A 23,761-nucleotide genomic window follows, 5' to 3' on the forward strand; every position below is an offset into this window, starting at 1 on the left:
TACTGGAAAAGATGGATCACAGGAAGCTGGGAATGGGCAACAGGGGATGGGTCACTTGATGATTACCTGTTCTGTTCATTCCCTATGGGGCATCTGGCATTGGCCACTGTCGGAAGACAGGATACTGGGCTAGATGGACCTTTGGTCTGACCCAGTGTGGCCATTCTTATGGGTCTGACCCAGTCTGGAAATGGCTATATTGCTAAATATTACTTTAGCCAGTTCAGGCAGGAACACATACACAACAAGATTATCAACAAGTGACTTGCTTTAGACCACACAAGTCATATCAGAGCCAGGATTGGAACTTCTGCATTCTAAACTCTGTATACTATGTGTCAGTTACCAGGGTAACCGCTTCTGACCTCACTCAGTCTCTCTGACTGCACCCCCCTCTTTGGTCTCAGGCATCTAGCCATCACCTCTGTCAGGGTGGAATCACACTATTCTCCCACTCTCGGACTGGGCCTCGGGTTGCAGTCTCAGACTCAAACTCATAGACATTAAGGCCAGAAGAGACCATCATGATCATCTAGTTTGACTTCCTGCATATCACAGGCCACAGGACCTCACCCACCCACTCCTGTAATAAACCCATAACCTCTGGCTGAGTTAAAGACTTCAAGTTACAGAGAATCCACCATTTATTCTAGTTCAAACCAGCAAGTGACTCATGCCCCATGCTGCAGAGAAAGATGAAAAACCCAGAGGGTCTCTACCAATCTGATCTGAGGAAAATTTCCTTCCCTACCCCAAATAAGGTGATCAGTTAGACCTTGAGCACGTGGGCAAGACCCACCAGCCAGACACTTGGGAAAGAATTCCCTGTAGTAACCCGCCTCATCTAGTGTCCCATCTCCAACCACTGTAAATATTTGCTAAGAGCAGTCATGGATGGGCCACGTGCCATTTTAGGTAATTTCATACCATCCTCTCTGTGCACTTATCAAGCTCATTCTTGAAGCCAGTTAGGTATTTTGCCCCCACTGCTCCCCTTGGAAGGCTGTTCCAGAACATCACTCCTCTAATAGTTAGAAACCATCTAATTCTAATTTCAAGCTTAAACGTATTGATGGCCAGTTTATATCCATGTGTTCTTGTGCCAACTTTGGCCCCTAGCATAAATAACTCCTCTCCCTCCCTGGTGTTTATCCTTCTGATGTATTTATAGAGAGCAATCATATCTCCCCTCAGCCTTAATTTGTTAGGCTAAACAAGTCAAGCGCCTTAAGTATCCTCTCATAAGGCAGGTTTTCCATTTCTCTAATCATTCTAGTAGCCCTTCTCTGCACCTGTTCCATGTTTAATAAAGATGAATTCAGAGTGGGAGACCAGAACTGTACACAGTATTCCAGATGAGGTCTCATCAGTGTAATGTATAATGATAATACCACTTTTTTATCTCTACTGGAAATACTTGGCCTGATGCATCCTAGAATTACATTAGCCTTTTTCACGGCCACATCACATTGGTGGCTCATAGTCATGTTGTGATCAACCTGTACACACAGGTTTTTCTCCTCCTCTGTCACTTCCAATTGACACATCCCCATCTTATAGCAAAAACTGTCATTGTTAGTCCCTAAGAGCATGACCCTGCACTTAGCACTATTAAATTTCATCCCATTGCTATTACTCCAGTTTTCAAGGTTGCCCAAATTTTCTTGTAGGATATTCCAGTCCTCTTCTGTACCTCCCAACTTTGTGACATCCACAGATTTTATTTGCACACTCCCACTTTTTGTGCCAAGGTCATTAATGAAAATGTTAAATAAGATCGGTCCCAAAACTGATCCTTGAGGAACTCCACTAATAACCTCCCTCCAGCTTCACAGTTCATCTTTCAGCATGATCTGTTGTAGGCTCCCTTTTAACCAGTTCCTTACTCACCTTTCAATTCTCATATTAATCCCCATCTTCTCCAATTTAACTAATAATTTCCCAAATGCCTTACTGAAATCTAGGTAAATTAAATCTACTGTATTTCCTTTGTCTAGAAAATCGATTATCTTCTCAAAGAGATCAGGATGGTCTGGCACGATCTACCTTTGGTAAATCTATGTTGTATTTTATCCCAATTACACTTTACCAATATGTCCTTAACCACACACACACACACAAAATTTGTTCTAAAACCTTGCATACACTTGTGGTCAAACTAATGGGCCTGTAGTTTTCAGGATCACTTCCCTCCCCCCTTTCTTAAATGGAAGTAATATGTTTGTAGTTTTTCAGTCATAGGGTACAATTCCCAAGTTTACAGATTCATTAACAATCCTTGCTACTGGGCTTTCAATTTCATGTGCCAGTTCTTTTAACATTCTTGGATGCAGATTATCTGGGACCCCGATTTGGTCCCATTAAACTGTTTTGAGTTTTACTTCCACCTTAGATGTGATAATTTCTACTTCTATATTCTGATTCCCATCAGCCACTCTGCCACTACCTCCAAGCTCCTCATTACCCTCATGAAAAACTGAGGCAAAGTATATGTTCAGGTGTTAGGCCAGACCTCGATTATCTTTAATCTCCACCCCCATTGTCAGTTCTTAGCAGTCCCACTTCTTTCCTTGTTTTCTTTTTATTTATATGACTAAGGAACCTTTTACTATTGGTTTTAATTTCCTTTGCAAGGTCCAGCTTTGCTTGACTTTTGGCAGTTTTCCCTTGTTCCCTACATTTTCTGACTTCCAAGAGGTAGTTTTCCCTGCTGCTTCATTCCTTGTAAGCTTTCTGCTTTTTCTTAATAACCGTTTGATATGCTTGTTCATCCAGTTTGATCTGCAACCCTTCCCTACAAATTTTTTCCCCTTGCTTGGGATGCTGGCTTCAGGCAATTTTTGCAACTTTGACAAAGTAATTCCAGGTCTCCTCCACATTGAGATCCTTGAGTTTTTCAACTGCAGAAAATGTGTCTTGCTAGTTAAAACTCAACCCTGTCAATCTGCAAGCCACAGCCCATCAACCATGCCTCCTTAGAATCCTGCTTTTACCACTTCTCAAATGTTAAGCAATGATTCTCTGTCTGAAAGGATCACTTGTATAAGTGCTCAGCGGCCTCCTTCCTGGGTGCTTTTCCTTACAACTGGATATGTACATTACTACACTTTGTACAGAGGTCTCCATGCTGTCCAAACATAAGCCTTTTCCACTGTATTTAACAGACTGGGTTGAATGTATTGCATTAGTTTTTAATAATGTTGCTCCTTGGAAAAATAATCACAGAATAGTTTATCAGTTTCACATGTTTTCACCTATTAAGGAGTCTGTCAAAAATAAACTGCATAATTATTTATATTTCAACATGGAAGATTTTCCCTCCCCACTTGCTGAACTGCTATGCTCTCTGCATGCACTTCTATGTAGCCAGTCAGAAGAAGGGATTTTCAAACATCATGGTACATTAGAAACAATCCCTTTTCTGTCTAACACTTTCAGGTTGGATCAAAAAAATACACCTGGATACTACCGTCATAGATGCTGTGAAATATGGCCCTTCAAGGCCTTCCATCCACCTTGCGCCACACAAGTGTTCAATTAGGCACTCTGCATCTAACACTTCAAACACAACTATTCCAACAACCAAGGCCAACTCAAAAATGGTTTTCATACTCAAGCATGCTTCTCTGTTTGCAAGACTCTCAGGCACACCCTCTGACATTAAAAGCAATGAATTATGCTTGGTAACTGTGCACTAGTGGTAAATTCCAGTTTCTTTTCCTTTGCTTGCATGATGACACAGCACTGTGATGGTGTTTGGTACCGGAGTACTTTGCCAGTTCAGAACACAGTTCTCAAAAACAAATATGCAGTTCCTTTTTTAAGGAAAAAATAAAGTGTCAAGCTCTGTCACAGATATGTTTTTATATCGATGGGACAGTGGACCCCTCCGAAGTCCAAGTCTTAAACTTGCACAGAAAAGATAGTTCTTACCTTAGTTGTCTGGAAATACACAATTTATGTTTATTACTTACTTCAATTTTGTCTGTCTTTGCATCTCCCCAGTAGAGTTTGTCTTCTTCAAGATCCAGTGCCAAGCCATTAGGCCAACCTAGAGAACTGTTCACTAGGACCCTCCTCTCAGAGCCATCCAGATAAGCACACTCGATCTTTGGATTTTCACCCCAGTCTGTCCAATACATGTAGCTGTAGGAAAAAAGCTTTAAATGCATATTGCGTATGATTACAGTATGCCTCTGCTATTAAGACTGGGGATTTGTTCCAGCTGGTGAGAAAACTCTTTCCTATTAGTCTCAGGAGTAGTAATCAGACTAATTAACTCCCCTGGAAGTCAGGTAGTGATATTGACCTAAGGTCTGAGCATTAAAAAACCAGGTTCCTCAGAATGGGCAGTGGTGCCCTTCTTTAGTACCGTCTATAAAACAAGGAGATAAAGGAAAGACTGACACAGTTCAACCAAACAGGCTATGCAAAGTTCTGTGGTACAGAAGCTTGTGATGTCTGGTGGTTACGTAAGTGCACATCAATGGTGCTGGAGAGGGTGGGACAGGGAGAAAAGCAATGATTTTGACAGGAGACAAGGAGCGCTAGCACATATGTTCTCTGGCTAATATGTCCAACATCTGATAATCTGCTATTTCTCACAGTCTCAGAGAACTGAAGATGGGGTTACAAGCTCTTAGAAAAATCCACCACAGGAGGGGAGGGACAAAAAACAAAAAAAAACTCACCCCATCACAGGATTTAGCACTATCGCTCTGGGTTCATCTAGATTTTCCGATATAAGGATCTTTCTGGATGTCCCATTCAATCGGGTTACTTCAATGCGATCTGTTCCTGTGTCAGTCCAGTACAGGTTCCTTGCCACCCAGTCCACTGCTATGCCATCAGGATGATTAATTTCTGTGGTCACTAGGGTCTGTGCTCCAGAACCATCAAGGTAAGCCCGACGAATAGCCCGGACATCGTCGTCAGTCCAGTATATGTAGCCCTCAACAGGATCATAGTCTATTGCAATCGCATGCCTGATATTGTCTATCTGCAGAATAATATCAGTGAAGTCTGGCATGTCCAAGGAGATTCTTCGCAAATCTGTCCTTCTAGCGAGCAGCAAGACTTCCTCAGCACCTGCAAAAGAGCATTAACACTGTAATTTTGCAACTATAGAGTTCTCCTTCACCTGTCACAAACATATTTAAACCATAATGTCGCAGCTTGATGACAGAGAAGAATTGCCACACAGAAAACAAAGGAGTACTGGCATCAAAACACTGAGAGGTGTACCTCACTTTAGGGGTGCCCAAATATTGCCCAGGTAACGGGACACACATTAGCAACTTGCCAATACCCCTTAGAACCACACCTAATTTGCCTCAGGCTTAAGGCAGAGATACAACCCCACGTGCCACAGGCTAGAGTTCCACACTTGACACCTGCCAAATGGGAACTTGCTGCACTGGAGAACTCGGTGGGCCATGGTGTAGGGACCCATGCTGCATGGGTGCAACAGAGCTGGGAGTGGTGTTGCATTGAGGCTGCTACTACCATCCCCTCCAAACCAAGCTGCGCTTCTGAACGGATGCTCCATGGAGCCAGCCTTGGAAGTCTGCCTCTTACATCAACTCCTATTTTCCTAAGTGTGACAGACTAACAATTTCCTGAATTAACTTTATTGAATTAGGTTAATACCTTTGGGGTCCATTGTATTAAAAATACAATTGTGTATGTGGAATATCTGAAACTGTTTGTATTTCCATAGGAAGGATAAATAGGAGATGAGCAGGGGGTGATTATACCAATTCACACAGGTTGTAACATCTTCAGAGAAGCCACCCCCTTGGAAAGGTATGCATGTACTACTTTTTGGATGAATAAAGGGTTTTTGGATAAATAGTCTGGTTTAAAACTGGTTCAGGGCCTTCTTCCTGGTCCAGCAAATGGACAGGACCCCTGGTTCACAGAGGGTGTTAATCCTTAGGCTAGGATTGAAAGAACTGGGCCTGTCAGAATCCATTTTAGGGTCCAAGCCTAAGTCAAGGTGGGTACGCAGGGTTTGTGCCCTATTTTTTTGCAGCGTAGACCCAGCTCCACTGGAATCATACTCTGGGAGTCTGCCAAAAGTATCCCACAGTTCCACAGGCCAACTTTCTTTGTCCTCTGGACAGTCAAGTTTTCCCACACTGTATCATGAACAAAGGGCTAGAGCAGTCACATTTTGGGAAAACGCTAGGAAGTCTGGGATACGGGTGGTTGGACTCAGGCCCGCATAATGGAGTGTAGACACTGGAGCCCCAGGGTTCAACAATTCCTAATGGGATTCCAAAGGAATGTAGACGCTCAAGCCCCAGGTTAACAAACCCGGGACGTGTTACTAACCCTGGGCTTACATTGCAGTGTAGACATACCGTAAGGGGAAACATAGGTGCATTTGCCCTGAACTGTGAGACTAAGTACCAAAATAAATATGAATTTGAGTTTTTCAGACCAGCAAAATGAAATGGGTTTCATCTGGAAATCACTTTATTCCTTGTCAGGAAAGGAAAAAGCACAAGGGGTGGAAATTTTATATTAAACCAGGTTAATAATGAAAAAGTATTATTTCCTTTGCTAAAACACAACGAAAAAAAATCAGGAATATGTCTAGACATTTTATCATATTCCACAAAACTCTCAGCTGACCCAGCCTTGTCCTATAGCTGAATGAGTGCATTACACACAGTTTTCACACACCACTACATACTACACAGGAAATGATAGAAGGAACATAAGTCTTGGGATTTCCTAATAAAAGTACAGTACATTAATGCTTTTCTTTGCTTCAGACAGCCAAATGGGAGAGCAAGTCACAACTACTGCAAGTACATCCGACTTGCCTGAAGATGATCTGAATCTGACTTTTTAGGCGGCAGGACTGTGTGCGTGCAGGGGCATGCACAAAGCTTTATTGCTGGTGAAGAAGGTGCCAAAACAGCCATCCTGGAGACTGAACTTCTCCATTTGTCCACAGAACAGGTCGGGCATGTATAGGAGCAGGGCAAACCTCCCCATGTGGCCCCAACAATTCATCTTGATCCACAGGGACAACTTTGAGGTGAGAGAATGTCTAGTTCCTTCTAAATAACCAGTTCACTGCTTAGTTTTCTGCTGCAGTTGCCAATTGTTGAGATGGTTTTCATGTCTTGACACCTGCCAAATGGGAACTGGCCTGCAACCATCAATTCCATTTCATACAGGCCACTGAAAGACCAACAGATAGTAACCTTCAATCACTACCAGCCAGGGCTGTACTTAAAGTGGCAATCCTCGAAGCCAAATGCATCCGATGAAGTGAGCTGTAGCTCACGAAAGCTTATGCTCAAATAAATTTGTTAGTCTCTAAGGTGCCACAAGTCCTCCTTTTCTTTTTGCAAATCCAGATTAACACGGCTGCTACTCCGAATCCTAGAAGTGAATCCCCTGAGCCATCCCAGTCCCTCTTGGAAAACGGTACTTCAAATACGATTTTATACAGGTTCTTATAACATGCTCATCACCATGGTACCTGAGTGCTAATCCTCACAGCTATTCTCTAAGACACAGTTTTACCCTGACATGTAAGAAACATGCAGTCATTCAGAGGGTATCTGTCACACGTCAAACCAAATTCACAGGCAACTCGGAGGTCTAGCTGCACTGTCACTTGCTTTTGAGTTTGGTAATCACAATTTGGTACCTGAATGCCCTAGCGAGGAAGGTATAAAAGGACTGAGGAGAAAATGCACTCAAGGCTGGGGGTGGAGAAAGTGATTTTGGGGGCAGGGGAAGGAAGGAGATAGGGAATATCTCCTGTGACCTCTAAACAACCCTCAGAGTTCTGCTGAGGCTCTGAAGGAAGGCCTGGGTTGAAGGAAGGCTTTAATGATTGCGAGCACAATGAAGTGGGGGGAAATCGTAAGCTCAGTTGTGGAGAGCCTCTCCTTCCCACCTCAAGACAGACATTTGCCATCAGATTTCCTGAAGACTGATTTTGTTGGCTCCAAAGGCTACCAAAGCAGAATACAAATATTTCATTGTAACACATGGTAGAATTCTAGCTTCTCAAGTTTTAAGCTTGTGGTAGCTTATTAGGATACATTAAAAGGGGATCACTTTTTGGCCAGACCAGGGGAACAGCAGTTCTAGGTGATGTGTCACCTTAAGAAGCCACTTTTTTTCCCCTGAACCTAGCAAGGAGAAACAGGGTATTTAAGCTTTCCTTCTTGAAAGAAACAACACGTTCTTGTGATGATTAAAAGGGACTGCTGGCGCTGGACACAGTATTCGTTCTTAAATATTTTACCAATCTCCTGGAAAGAGAGACCCTTTGCTAAAATAAACACTGAAATATCCTAAAGGTTATTTGATATTCTAAATCATGCTTAAAATGGTGGACCACTTGAAACATCAGCAGAGAAAATAAATCAGCAAACTTGTACAAATACAGACCAGCAGCAGATGGAAGTCAAATTAATTGTCTATACATCCTGTACAACTGTTCCTCTTAGCCAGCGCTTATATATAAATATTAACCCCGTATGAGGGCAATGAACATTCATAAAAGGTGCAGTTGTCAAGTATTTCATGGCAATCTTTATATTCAGATATGCAAAGGCATCCAGATTTTAAGTGTCGTTTTAAAAATAAAATCTTCTATTTTGATAATGGCACCACAAAAAAGTCCAAAGTTTGTGATTTTGTTCCCCAGTGTCTCAAGGATTACCCAATAAACACCAGTCTCGGAGCTATGCTGATATCTCTGATGTTGCATTAGAAAATAGATCAACAAACAGTCATGTTAATTTTAGAAATATGAAAGACTGCAATGTTGAACAGAAATGGATAAACGTCAAAATTGTAAATGAGCCTTATTTACAACTGCAAGGGAGAGTAATACCCAAGTACTTCATGGTTTCTTTTCAAGCCTATATTTTTACATTTCCTATAATATTTTTGGTTTTATTTTTGTTTATTATTCGTATGTATTACAATAGCCCCTACAGGTCCCAACTGAGATCAGGCCCCCACTGTGCTAGGTTCTGTACAAACACATGATAAAAGACAGTCCTCTGCCTCAAAGAGCTCACAATCTAAATGGACAAGACAAAGGTGGGAGGGGAAAGAGAAACACACAAAGATTCAACAATTTGCCAAAGATGTCTCAGTCTGACAATGGCAGAGTAGGCTACAGAACCCAGGTCTCCCAAGTCCCATACAATAATTAAAAAAAAAAAAATTCCCTTTCCTGTTTCCCTTACTATCCATATTCCCCACAGGTGCTATTTTTGAAATGGAGCCCCCAATCTGTGAGAAATTAAAAACAAGACAGAGAATGGCCCTAAGGCCCACTGTAAAGAAAGTTTGCACCCTGATAGCCAACAAATAAAAAGGTATTAGCACAAAAGACAACACCCTGTGACACAGGTCAGCAAGCTGTAATAGTGGAGAGCAGAGTGCATGCTTCAATAGCAGAGGCATATAGCTTTGTTTATGTCAGGGTCTAAATCAAGGCCCATTTAATTACTTGCTACAAAGTACTGATTTGAAATTTTAACTTGTGGGGAATCAAAGTTGAAAACTACATTAAATGTAAATTAAGTAAAAATCCTGTTTAAAAACTCAACAGTTAGCCTTACAAAATACTAGAATAAATCTGTTTGATTATAATACTGAAATATTACATTTTTATTAAAGAAATTCTCAACTCCACTGCTTCAAAAACCAGTAGAGGTTTTTGCGGCAAACATCAGCTGCTCTGTCACACAAAGCCCTTACAAATTCACATCAGAGTCTCTCCATTCCACTTTTAATTACATTAATGTGTCCATAATCACCCTGATCTGCTTAAATAATATTCGCAAAAAGAAAAGGAGTACTTGTGGCACCTTAGAGACTAACACATTTATTTGAGCATAAGCTTTCGTGAGCTACAGCTCACTTCATCGGATCCGATGAAGCGAGCTGTAGCTCACGAAAGCTTATGCTCAAATAAATGTGTTAGTCTCTAAGGTGCCACAAGAACTCCTTTTCTTTTTGCGAATACAGACTAACACGGCTGCTACTCTGAAACCTTAAATAATATTGAAACACATTTAATGGAAAGCAGAAGGGCACTGAATATGCATTTGATAACTGATCATGTAGTAGAGAGGGATATTATATGCATTTCTAAGAGACTGCAATATTGGACATCATTGTACACAGATATAAACAGACTAATCTAATCTGGCAGTGTAGCCTCATCACATAATTGATTGCATTTTCACCTTAGTTCTCTTCTGTTTTTCTCTCTCCACAGTGAACTGGATCAAGGTTGAATGGGCTTGATTCAGGAATTTCTGGGAGAAGTTCTCTGGCCAGCGTTATGCAGGAGGTCAGGCTAGGTCCAGGTCTACCCAACAGACCTAAAATCCACCCCCTGGAGTGACACAGTTACACCGACCTAAACCCCCAAGTAGACAGCATTATGTTGACGGGAGAGTTTCTCTTGTAGACATAGCTACTGCCTCTTGGGGAGGTGCATTAACTATGCTGATAGGAGAAACTCTCCTGTCAGCGTAGTAGAATCTTCACTAAAGGGCTACTGGTGCAGCTGTGTCACTGTAGAGCTGTACATGAAAACAAACACTAGGTGAGCACAATGGTCTCCTTCTGGCCTTAAAATCTATAAACACCACCAAAGCAGTCTTCAGCTCCCCAAGGCAGTGAGGACTCAGTTATCCTCCCAGTCCCACTTACAGGTTCTTGCGCAATCTATCCTTTCTCTCTCACACACAGATAATGCAGCCATTACTGCATCTAACTCTGATTGGATGGGACAGTATTCGGACAGCCACTGCACCTTCGTCCCCACCAGCTGCATGGCAACTCCAAGATGATCCCATGCTTCTGAGAAGGAATAGGGTCCCTTTCACACTCAACTGCCTGGGCTGTACTATTTATTAAACTCTCAAGATGCTCCACACCGGTTCTGCCACAGGTGGTATTCAGAGAAGGCACATGAGAAAATAAAAAATTTAGACATTAGAACTTGGGCATTAGAACTGTACAGTCATGAACATAAGAATGACCCTACTGTGTCAGACCAAAGGTCCATCTAGCCCAGTATCCTGTCTTCCGACAGTGGCCAATGCCAGGTGCCCCAGAGGGAGTGAACCTAACAGGTAATTATCAAGTGATCTCTCTCCTGCCATCCATCGCCACCCTCTGACAAACAGAGGCTAGGGACACCATTCTTGTCCATCCTCGCTAACACCCATTGATGGACCTATCCTCCATGAATTTATCTAGTTCTTTTTTGAACCCTGTTATGGTCTTGGCCTTCACAACATCCTCTGGCAAGGAGTTCCACAGGTTCTCTGTATGTTGTGTGAAGAAATACTTCCTTTTATTTCTTTTAAACCTGCTGCCTATTAATTTCATTTGGTGACCCCTAGTTCTTGTGTTATGAGAAGTAGTAAACAACACTTCCTTATCTACTTTCTCTATGCCAGCCATGATTTTATAGACCTCAATCATATCTCCCCTTAGCAGTCTCTTTTCTAAGCTGAAAAGTCCCAGTCTTATTAATCTCTCCTCATACGGAAGCCGTTCCATACCCCTAATCATTTTTGTTGCCCTTTTCTCAACCTTTTCCAATTCCAATATATCTTTTTTGAGATTGGGCGACCACATCTGCACACAGTATTCAAGATGTGTGTGTCCATGGATTTATAGAGAGGCAACATGATATTTTCTGTCCTATTATCTATCCCTTTCTTAATGATTCCCAGCATTCTGTTCACTTTTTTGATTGCCGCTGCACACGGAGTGGATATTTTCAGAGAACTATCCACAACGACTCCAAGATATCTTTCTTGAGTGGTAACAGCTAATTTAGACCCCATCATTTTATATGTATAGTTGGGATTATGCTTTCCAATGTGCATTACTTTGCATTTATCGACATTAAATTTCATCTGCAATTTTTTTGCCCAGTCACCCAGTTTTGAGATCCTTTTGCAGCCCTTCGCAGTCTGCCTGGGTCTTAACTATCTTTAGTAATTTTGCATCATCTGCAAATTTTGCACCTCACTGTTTACTCCTTTTTCCAGATCATTTATGAATATGTCGAATAGGACTGGTCCCAGTACAGACCCCGGGAGACACCACTTTTTACCTCTCTCCATTCTGAAAACTGACCATTTATAGCGACCCTTTGTTTCCTATCTTTTAACCAGTTACAAATCCCTCTTATCCCGTGGCAGCTTACTTTGCGTAAGAGCCTTTGGTGAGGGACCTTGTCGAAGGCTTTCTGAAAATCTAAGTACACTGTACCCACTGGATCCCCTTGGTACACTGCTTGTTGACCCCCTCAAAGAATTCTAGTCGATTGGTGAGGCATGATTTCCCTTTACTAAAACCATGTTGACTCTTCCTCAACAAATTATGTTCCTCTATATGTCTGACAATATTGTTCTTTAGTATAGTTTCAATCAGTTTGCCCAGTACTGAAGTCAGGGATCACCTCTGGAGCCCTTTTAAAAAATTGGTGTCACAATAGCTATCCTCCAGTCATTTGGTACAGAAGCTGATTTAAACTACAGTTAGTAGTTCTACAATTTCACGTTTGAGTTCCTTCAGAGCTCTTGGATGAATACCATCTTGTCCTGGTGACTTACTGCTGTTTAATTTATCAATTTGTTCCCAAACCACCTCTAATGACATCTCAATCGGGGACAGTTCCTCAGATCTGTCACCTAAAAAGAATGGCTCAGGTTTGGGAATCTCCCTCTCATCCTCAGCCGTGAAGACTGATGCAAATAATTCATTTAGTTTCTCTGCAATGGTCTTATCGTCCTTGAGTGCTCCTTTAGCATCTCGATCAGCCAGTGGCCCCACTGGCTGTTTAGCAGGCTTCCTGCTTCTGAGATATGTAAAAAAAATTTTGCTATTACTGTTTGAGTCTTTGGCTAGCTGTTCTTCAAATTCTTTTTTGGCCTTCTTAATTATATTTTTACACTTCATTTGCCAGAGTTTATGCTCCTTTCTATTTTTCTCATTAGGATTTAATTTCCCCTTTTTAAAGGATGCCTTTTGGCCTCTCACTGCTTCTTTTACTTTGTTGTTTAGCCACGGTGGCTCTTTTTTGGTTCTCTTATTATGTTTTTTAATTTGGAGTATACATTTAAGTTGAGCCTCTATTATGGTGTCTTTAAAAAGTTTCCACACAACTTGCAGAGATTTCACTTTTGGCACTGCACCCTTTAATTTGTGTAGTTCCTCTTTTTGTGTAGTTTCCCTTTAATTTCTGTTTAACTAACCTCCTCATTTTTGTGTAGTTCCCATTTCCTTTAGCACTGGACTGTTTTCTCTGTTGACCTGGCAGACCACAAAGAAACCCCCATTATCTGATGCAGTACAGTCAAAGCACAACAATGGCTGATGCTAATACATGCTAGAATTCTGATGCACTTTAATTTTCTCTGCCTTAGGGTAATGAGAACTAGGTGGCATTATTGAAGTGAACTGCTAGGCCCGTATATGTTGGCTGTTTGACAATCCATGCTGCTGTGCTACATCTGCTCTTAATGAAGACACATTGCTCTGTCACCATCCTCCTGACAGCCATGTATCTAGGTCCTTAGACAACAGAGACATGTGGATGAAGGCAGTGCAGCATGTGCCACTAAAGTTTCTCAACAAGTTATCTACACCGACTGAAAGCTGGTAAAGAATAATCGTTCTTGGCCAGGCATTCAGTACTCAGATAGTTACAAAATCTGTGCATACACTGAACATCCTCTGTGAAAAGCTTAGTAATTGCTATTATGCATGTATTTTCTTTTCATAATAATTTCTGCTAGCAAAAACAGGCGGGAGAGAGGCGTAGCCTATGGCTTGAAGCACAGGATTAGGAGTAGCAGACTAATTTTACCTCTGTGACCTGGGGCAAATTACACCACCTCTTTTCCCTCAGTAATCTTATTTGTAAAATGGGTGCCTATCCCTTTTACAGAGGCACTTTCAGCATTAACGTCTGAAGAGTGCTTTGAAAATACAAACCACTACATACATTTTATAGTCTAACATCTCTGCTGCAGAATGTGTATTACTAGACATTCTAGAACCTGTCTACACTATTAGAAACAGTCTAAATACATTCAAATGTTACAGCATTTAATCAAATGAATCTTTAAAACAACCATCAAATTAATCACTTTCATAACCATACAACTAAGAAACCCTTAACAGGATTACCAGCCACTGTAACATGAATGTGTTCAGCATCACACAAACAAAAGCTTTCACATACAAAATGCAAACTACTCAAACACAAGGCTGCAATAGAGGCTTAAAGTCAAACACAGCAAGTGAAACCATGGTGTAATGCTATATAAAAAGATCTCCATCAACCAGAGCCCACAGGGAAAAAAGGAAGGAATGTATGCATACCTCCACACACATTTGGTATAAACATTTTACAATGCAAAATCATGTAGGATAACTTTTTTACATTAGAAAAACTGGGATCCCTTTGAAATTTCTACCTTGAAGGAATTTGTAATGCCCTAAGTTCAAATTTCTGTTTTATTTTTCCAACTGGTATAACTTTAAGCTGTTTATTATTCTTGAGTCTTTCTTTTGCTTCCTGCTCCCTGAAGCTTTCTGCAGAAACTTCTGTGCAACTTTTGAGTAAATCTAACATCCATACAAGCCCATGAATTTTAATGGTTTGCATATAGAAACAAATGCTAACTATACTGGAATTAAAAAAATCAACACACAGCTCTGGTCATTTATTCTCGTTCCCCAAACACTATATTCTCTCTTTGTAGTTAACAAGAAGCCATGTAGAAACAGACCAGAGGGATCTTTTTTGTTCTGGGGATGGAGTTCCACTTCCCCCACTCCTTTAATCCATTAATTTTAAAATTTAACACCCATGCTAGGTAGAGTGTTTGTTCGGATTTTTTTGTTTTGTGCTTCTGTTATTAAAAATTCATGCTTCAATGCTGAAAATGGCAGCTGCATTCTATCTACAAAATTAATTCCAATCAGAGCCGACAGCAACGAAGCAGCCCATCTCACCAGCTCGACAAGAGCCTTTTTTATTCTTCCCTTGGCCCACTTCACATTTGACAAGTGACAAGACATCTATAATACAGTAACAAATGCTCCAATTTATTCACCCAACCTAAACAAATGTAGACTGCAGTGGTTGCCTCTGCTAATCCATGCTAGAAAACACCATGCTATTCCTTTCCCATTTGTCTGCCTGCTAATCAGGATAGAACAATGCTCCATTGTGGGTCTCTTTTCCCCTAAAATTTTCTTCTCCCCCCTCTAATCTAGTTACTAGGAACTTCTTTCACAATCACTCCTTTGCTAGGCAAAACAGAGAACTTGTAAACAGGAAAAAGCGTAGTTCTACATTGACACACAAGAAAGTGACATTTTTAAAATATTTCATTACAAATACTTAGGTTGTCAGCAAATCTTTTACTAGCCATCCAAGTACAGACACCCCGTCACCCCAGATAAACAAACCAGACTTCAAGAAACCACACGCAGATGAGCAAAGGATCTTGTTAGTTCCAGTAACACAATGAATTACCTGGCAAAGTTTCAAAGCATGATGCAGGAGAGAACAAACTTTGTTATTCTATGTAGATCAGGGGAAATGTAAAAAAAATAAATAAATAAAAAAAAAAGCCATGCTAATAATCTTGCTGATATTCAAAACAAAGACAACATTCAGCACAGTGAAGTTCATCGTTAGCTGCTCTTAACAGTCCAACTGCAGGAAGAGAGAAGTAAAACAGAGATTATGATAGGAGGTTTTATTTTGGTGTTGGGATCTATGTGTAGGGCCCCAGTATTATTATTGTTAGACTTTTCCACCTAATTGAAAAATGTTTGAGAAACTGAAACAAGCTGTGCTAATAGCTGGGGTCCACATAAAAGGATTTTTTTTTTTCACATAAGAGAAAGTCTGCCATGGTGTTTATTAGCAGCTCTACATATCCCTGTACAGAAGATTTGATTTATCTTCAATCTCTGGGTGAATGGAACACTGATTCATTAAATGAAGGTGGCTGATTTGGGTTGAGGACACTCACTGCAGCAGAACTTCCTCTTAGCCAACTGGTGGAGCAATAAGAGTACAGAAGACAGGAGATACACTTGCCTGGTTTATTTGACTGAGGATGAGAGCTTCAGGGGGAAAGTAGTGCATAAAAATTAACAAAAAGTGAGTCCTAAGTACCCTCATTTGGACTAGACGTGGCTAAATCACATGTAGATAGGCACAGGGAAAATTAACACTTATGACAAGGGAAGGCCATACAGAGCACGAACATGGCTCATTAACTACTCCGTTTGCATGTTATACATGAATAACCTTGTCCACTGTTACTTTTACTACTTCATTAACAAATATCTAGGGTAGCTGTTTTCCTTGAACCTGCAAATTCCGTTTCAGAAACAGTTATGCCACATACTCATTAGAAAAACAAACAAGGTATCAAACAAACATTACATCTGATGAAGTCACCAACATGGAATGACTTACTCAGATGACAGATAGCTGCTTCACTCATAAGCAAGGGAAAGCTATTACAATCCAGGAGGCTGGATTACCCTATCACTATGATCTTTAAATCATTTAATAAGAGGTATCCCATTTATTTTGTCTTCTTCCATTTTTAGTGATGGACAGAGGCAAAAACCAGAAGGCTCCCCCATCATTAACTGGAGGTATAGAGAATACATGCATTAAAACTCATTCAAAACTAGCATTAATGTACCAATGAATGTAGTGTCATTGGTAGAAACCAGACTTAGTGCTTAGCACAATTTTCATAGCCACAACCATTAACACATAATTAATCATAACCAAGGGTAATAATACTTTGCACTTCTACAGCACCTTTTATCCAAAGATCTCACGACACTTAACAAGTACATTTCAACTCCCTCTGAGTCTGGCTGGTCAATATTACCTCTGCTTTAAAGATGGGGAAACTGACTCCGAGAGATTAAGCGATATACTTGAGGCGACACATCTGGGTATATAATTCAAGAGTCCCATCTACAAGTTTTCACTAACCAGGAAATAACATCCCTTCTTAAAGAATTTTAATGCCAGTCCTGAACAAAATCACAGCAAGAAATCTCCAAAGAAACTTGGGCATCAGAAATGGTGTATGCTCCTTGTCAAGGATACAGCAAAATCTAAAGATCACCTTCAAGTTCTGCACAGACATGAAAATTCCCCATCCTTTCCATGTTGGAATATAGGGCCCTATTGACTCAGAATAAGTAAGCACTGTATTAAAATTGGCCCGACCATCCCCCATCACTAACCAACTCATGATCAACAGAAGTTCGGTAGTCAAACCCATTAGCATGTAAATCAATAAAAGTACTCTATTAAAGGAAAAAGTCTTTGGGGGAAAGGACAGAATTAGCCACAGAGAAGATATGTAGATACATTGTTGATTCCCTCAGAACACCCAGGCACCAGGGGCAGATTTACTGTCTTACTGGAATGGATTTACTGGAACCAAGTATTCCTGAGTGCTAATCCCAGCTGTCACTGACTCACTGTGTGGCCTTGGACAAGTCTCAATTTCTCTGCACCTTAGTTTCCTTCTCTATAAAATGGGAAGAATACTTCCGTATCTCATACGAGCCCTTTGAGGTTAATGTTTATACAATCCTTTGAAGATAACTTTTAAATTGTTATCATTATTACATTCCAAGTATTACGCGCCCACAGAAAATTCACTTTGGAGCAAACACCAACCATTAAAAATGTCAATCCAAGAGGGAAACATTATAGAGAAAGTTATAAACAATTTTAAATTGGGGTTAAAAATAAAAGCAGTGTCTCAACCATTCTGTAGCTACTTTGACACGGTTAAATAAATTTGCCACAAAGAAAAAAAACAGGCTTAGGTCTTGTACACAAAGGCCATACTGGAAAACTACAGTACCATTTCATATACTACTTCCATAAAGTCATCAAAACTGGAGGAAAAAAAGACCTGTTAGGTCATCTAGATCATCCCTCTGTGGGTGTGTTCCCTACAGTACATTTTCTACTGACTTTGTTCTCTCAAATTTTAAGTTTACTTTTAAAAGCGGCTGTTTCTGAAAGTGACTTTTTCAATGTAGTACACGCTCCAGCTCTGAAGATTAGGTCTGATAAGACTAAAAATTTTCTGCAGTTTGCAGTCCTTTAAGTACTTATTAACACAAAGCAGACTTTAAAAAACAAAAACACCATTTCCTAATCTGCAAAAAAAAGGGGTGGTGTGATAAATGAAGGGGGGGGGGGGGGAGCTCCCTTTTATGGACACCTAGCCAGCCAGTTAGCTGTAAAATCCCTCTTGGTGTCTGTTCTCTGCTTGCTTTACCTGTAAATGGTTAACAAGCCCACAGGTAAAAGAAAAGGGGTGGGCATCTGACCGAAAGAGCCAATGGGAAGGCTAGAACTTTTTAAAATTGGGGAAAAAGCTTTCCCTTTGTGTCTGTTGTATCTCTCCGGAAAAGAGGGAAACAGAGGGCAGCAGGAAAGCTGTGTAAAGCTTTAAGTCAGGTATAAGAAATCGTTGGAACATACCTAGAATTACTTATTTGAAACCCCCCCAGATAAGTAAGTAAATAAGGAATGTTTAGACAGATGCGATCAGGTTTATTTCTTTATTTTAGCTTGTGGATCCTCTCTGTGCTAACCTTAGATGCTTTGGTTTTCTTGTAACCTTTAAGCTGAACCCCCAAGAAAGCTATTTTGGGTGCTTAATTTTTGGAATTGCTCCTTTAAAATCTAGCAAAAGCCTAAGTTCCAGATGTATTTTCTTCCTTTTTGTTTTTAATAAAATTTACCTTTTTTAAGAACAGAATTGGATTTTTGGTGTCCTAAGAGGTTTGTGCATATGTTGTTTAATTAGCTGGTGGCAACAGGTGATTTCCTTTGTTTTCTTTCTCAGCTCTTCCCCAGAGGGGGATGAAAGGGCCTAAGGGTACCCAACAGGGAGGAATTCCCAAGTGCTCCTTCCTGGGATCAAGGGGTTTTTTGCATTTGGGTGGTAGCAGCATTTACCAAGCCAAGGTCAGAGAAAAGCTGTAACCTTGGGAGTGTAATACAAGCCTAGAGTGGCAAGTATTAATTTTTAAAATCCTTGTGGGCCCCCTCCTTCTGCACTCGAAGTGCCAGAGTCAGGATTCAGCCTTGACAGGTGGCAAGACTAAACATGAAAGGCAATTTACAAGTGAATGAACAGAAAAAAGAAAAACCTCATTCATTAAATGCTGATGAAACGAGGTAAAGACAGAAGAGAATCAAACATATATTACATTACACCACTCTCAGAATGCCTCAAGATGGAGGATCTATGATGTTCCCATTGTTCTGACCTTAATACATACACTGAAGTGTTAGCATCATATAATTAAAGAGAACATTCTCATTCCTGGTATAAGTAAGAGACAATGTCAAGGTGCTATGGGACATGTGATTTATCATGTTTCATGAAAGGCTGGTTATTCTACAGGTCTCTAGAAATAAGATTAGCATGCAGTTTTCCTTGGGCAAGCTCCTATCATTTGCTCCATTGGGTTTTATCTTTAAAATTGCTTCTGCCTGGTCAGAAAAGCAATTCTATTGACTACATTACAGCAGTTTGGGCTGCATTAACTAGTTCTGAACATGCAAGTAGCATTCTAAACCCACAGATATCATACTAAACTGTTAAGAATCAGAAGATAATGGAGTTAAACCTTGGTAGGAACATCTCCCCATCAGCAAGGTGCCCCAGAATACCCAGATGAGAGGGTAAACCTCAGTCTCAGTCCCAGACTGATGAAAATCACGCATGTCAGATTATGAGAATAGTATGTGGGAATAGTGAGAGTGGGCATAAACAGGCACTCACTACACAAATTCCTCCTTTGGAGAGTATATGAAACTGCATCATCACTCTTGGAAGAAGTCCCCTGCTCAGAATAACTAAGGAATTGAATGTCAGCAATTCATTGGGAAAGCAAAGGATGGATCTTGCAACAGAGGGAGGGAAGAGGTCCCTAGAGGAAGTGAGAGTCCTTCTGTTCTCATCAAGAGAAGGCATAGGAAAGGAAAAAACTATGACCAGTTACCCAAAGGGCTAATAGAAATAAACACAGATTGCTGTTTCCCAAATCAGATTTTATTTTAACTTGAACCCAGATAGTTTTATTCAAGTTAATTATAGCTATGAAGAGTATTTTGAAATCACAGAATACACAAAAGGGAGTGCACAAATAATGCTGCTTCACAAACACAGCGGGGTAGATTCCATCTTCATTCTATGGGCGTAATCCCCACTCATTAATGAGCCATACGTGCAGATCCAGGGAAAAGTACAGCCCTTAAAATGAATGGAACTTCCTGTGCTACACCTGATCAGTAGGGAGAGGCAGGTGTCTGGGCATGGGTGTAGTGGTCAGGAAAAGAGTGGGTATCTGGGAAGGGTATGGGGAAGGAGGGTTCAGTCTGGGTAACAGGGGAATTACTACTATATCAGCATTACTAGCACCTTCAAGAAAATACACAAATAGCTACAAGCAAATACAGGCCAAAACCAACTACGGAATAAAATTACAGCTTGTACAGGACTTTCTCCCAGCATGTAAAGATGCTGCTGGAAGGCTCCCGGCAGTTGTTTATGGTCCATAAATACCAGAAACAACGCCAGCACTGGACTGTCGGATACTTAAGAGCTGATTTACAGCCATTATCCCAAAATCCTTCCCTTTCACAAAGGGTACTTACTGTTCATTTGTAAATTAGCAGCCGATGTACTTAAAAGCTGTTGACTGGTCCATACATGGAACTAAGCTTTATGCACTTCTGCTTACTATTCAGAGGGAGATATGTATTAGCAAGCTGTAGTTTTTCAATAATGGTGACAGAAGTTTAATTGTATGGGGAAATGTCTTTAAAAGGGTTTTGTTTGTTTGTCTGTCTTCCAAGGAATATTCCAGGTTAGTTGTCCAGTTATTTAACTACATGGCTTACTAATGCTAAGCCCCAAAAGCCTGTGTGCACATATTATATAAAATATACATGGGCATACATACAAGGGAGACAGGGAGACACTTTGAGATTTTAAATAACAAAACTACACTAACTTCCCAAGTAAAAAGATTTAAGTGAAGAGGCATGAGCCACCAGGCTCAGCAGAGATATTTGTAGGGGACGACTGAGTAATGGTGACCAGCCCTCCCCAGCTGCTCATATGGCAGGGTCAGGATAGGAAAAAGGGAAGCAAACTCATTTACCCAAAAAGCAGCTGTCCTTCTCCCTAATCTGACACATACCTGCTACAAAGAGCAATTCTCTTAATTTGAGACGCCATGGCCCTCCCCATCCATCCCTGCAAAGAAACTCATATCTCATTTGTGACTCCCTCTCAAAGACCAACTCCCTCCAACCGCACACTAATAAAGCTGCCCTTGATTTGAGAAAATGAGGACCCCTTCCCACACTCAGACACAAAGAGCTGCTCCTTGCATCAGCACAAGACTGCATGCCCCTGGCAACTCAAAGGAAGACTGCCTTCAATTTGAGAGGGGGGTGAGTGTGAGTGTGAGAGAGAGAGAGAGAGAGAGATTAGTGATTTTGGGCGTCCAGTTTGAAACAGCTTATAGGAACTTCATCATCAGAAAGTGCTGAACACCCAACTCTGAAAATTGGACAACTTTAAGGTGCCTCAGGTTGGGCACCCAAAATCTCTACTCACATTTGAAAATCTTGACCAAAGACTATAATGTGCAATAATGCCAACCTCTCTCTCTATGGTACTTAAATGGCCCCCATACTTGAGCATCTCATGACTTTTAAAATATTAATCCTCACAACACCCCTGTGAGGTAGGAAAGTGCTATTATCCCCATTTCACAGATGGGGAACTGAAGCACAGAGAGAGAGAGAGAGAGAATGTGTCTACATCACAAAAAAACCCAACCAACCCTGGGGCACCGAATCTCAGAGCTCAAGTCAGTTGACTTGAGCTCAGGGGTCCTGTTTGCAGGGCTAAAAATAGCAGTGTAGACATTCTCACTTGGGCTCAGAGACCCTTCCCCTTCATCAAGTTTCAGTGCCTGGGCTCTAGCCCAAGCAGGAGCATCTACACTGCTTTTTTTAGCCCTCCAGCCTGAGCCACCAGCTCAATTGACCCAGGCTCTGAGAGTCAGAGCCAGAGGTTTTTTCTTTGCAGTGTAGACATACCCTCAGTGACTTGCCCATGGTCACACAGGCAGTTTGTGGTGGAGCAGGGAATTGAACCCAGTTTCCCCAACTCCCAGACTAGCTCCCTAACCGCTGAACCATCTTATCAAAACCATAAATACACTCAGACAAGCATGAATTAACATAAAGCTGGATACGGGCAGTGCAGGATACAGCAAGCTAGCTGCCTTAGTAAACATCCAATGAAAGTTTATCCTTATTTTTAAATAATGTATTCCAGTATCATCTACACAAAAATACATTTGGGAGATCTACACTCAATAGCAGGACATTCATCCACTGCATTACTGGGGAACCAGCTCTCTTGTCAGCAGTATGTAAAACTCTACTTTGGTTCATAAAAGACACTCCTACAGCACATACTCCACTTTTCATTGGGGCTGATAGGAGAAACAGCAGCTCCCATCTATGCATTGAACAGGCTACCTCCTACTTAATTCACAAACCTAAATCAGATTAGGTATATTCAAACCAGATGTGTATAGGATTCCTTTATCAAGGAGCTACGCACTGACCCTCAAGTTACAACCTCCATAATGTATAAGCATCTTGGTATATTTTACACCTTCTTTATCATCGGAGTTTATTATGTCATCAGCTTAGTATTATAGACTGATGTGCATGGGATGGATTGGAAAAGACCAGCAGTTGTTGCAGGGAAAACATTCTGAACGCCGCTCACCTCCTTGATTATACAGGTTCACGTCAGAGATGGTATGAAAAAGGTCTCAAAAATTCTCATTTATACTGGTCTAGACCTAAAACTTAGGTTAGCCAAGCTAAATCACTCAGGGCTGTGAAAAATGTCATGCCCTGAGCACCATAGTTTGGTTGACCTAACCCCTAGTGTAGACATGGCTAGGTCAACAAAAGGATTCTTCAGTCAACCTAACCACCATCTCTCAGAAAGGTGAATTACCTACATTGACAGAAAAACCCCTTCCACTATAGCTGTGCCACTGTAGTGCAGTCACACCCTTAAGCATTTTTACACTCTTCTGGCAGTGTAAAATGTCCATAAAGTGGGTGTACATTAAAGTGAGTGTAAACATAGTTTGCACCCACTTTACAATGCAAAGGGGGTCTTAGGCTTGTTGACACGGCATATTTTTCCAGTTATACTAGCATAATTTTATTAGGATTGTTATAACTAAAGTGGTTTAACTATGTAACAACCTGCATGGACACTTACTGTGGAATAAGTGTGCCTTTTTTCAGCCTAGCTTAAACCACTTCAAAAGAATAAACTAAACTGGAAAAAAGGCCCTCTCATTCCGGAATAAGAGTGTCCACATCAGGGAGTTATACAAGTATAATAATAATGCTTAAATTCATGCCTACCTTATACTGGTACAACTTCCTCATGTTGACAGAGCTCAGTGTAACTGAGAATTCAAGCCTCAGTCTCTCACCTCAGCCTTATTCTTGATTGTGAAGTTAGCTAGAATGACTGGCAGCCATGAGGCCTTCACACAAATATCTGCACTATACAAACATTCATAACACTACACT

The 23,761-nt window shown here is 40.9% G+C and overlaps 1 protein-coding gene across 2 annotated transcripts in view; it reads right to left on the bottom strand.

Moving 5' to 3' along the window:
• LRP5 (LDL receptor related protein 5) overlaps positions 1 to 23,761 on the bottom strand; it is a 252,541-nt gene that overhangs the window by 117,989 nt on the left and 110,791 nt on the right. For both annotated transcript variants that reach the window (XM_074954716.1, XM_074954714.1), the window contains 2 exons: positions 4,692 to 5,088; positions 3,975 to 4,146 (listed from right to left, as the gene is read on the bottom strand). In XM_074954716.1, the coding sequence (XP_074810817.1) occupies positions 3,975 to 4,146; positions 4,692 to 5,088 (569 nt within the window). The remainder of the gene's footprint in view (positions 1 to 3,974; positions 4,147 to 4,691; positions 5,089 to 23,761) is intronic.

The sequence above is a fragment of the Natator depressus genome, chromosome 6 (assembly GCF_965152275.1).
Source record: "Natator depressus isolate rNatDep1 chromosome 6, rNatDep2.hap1, whole genome shotgun sequence".
NCBI lineage: Eukaryota > Metazoa > Chordata > Testudines > Cheloniidae > Natator > Natator depressus.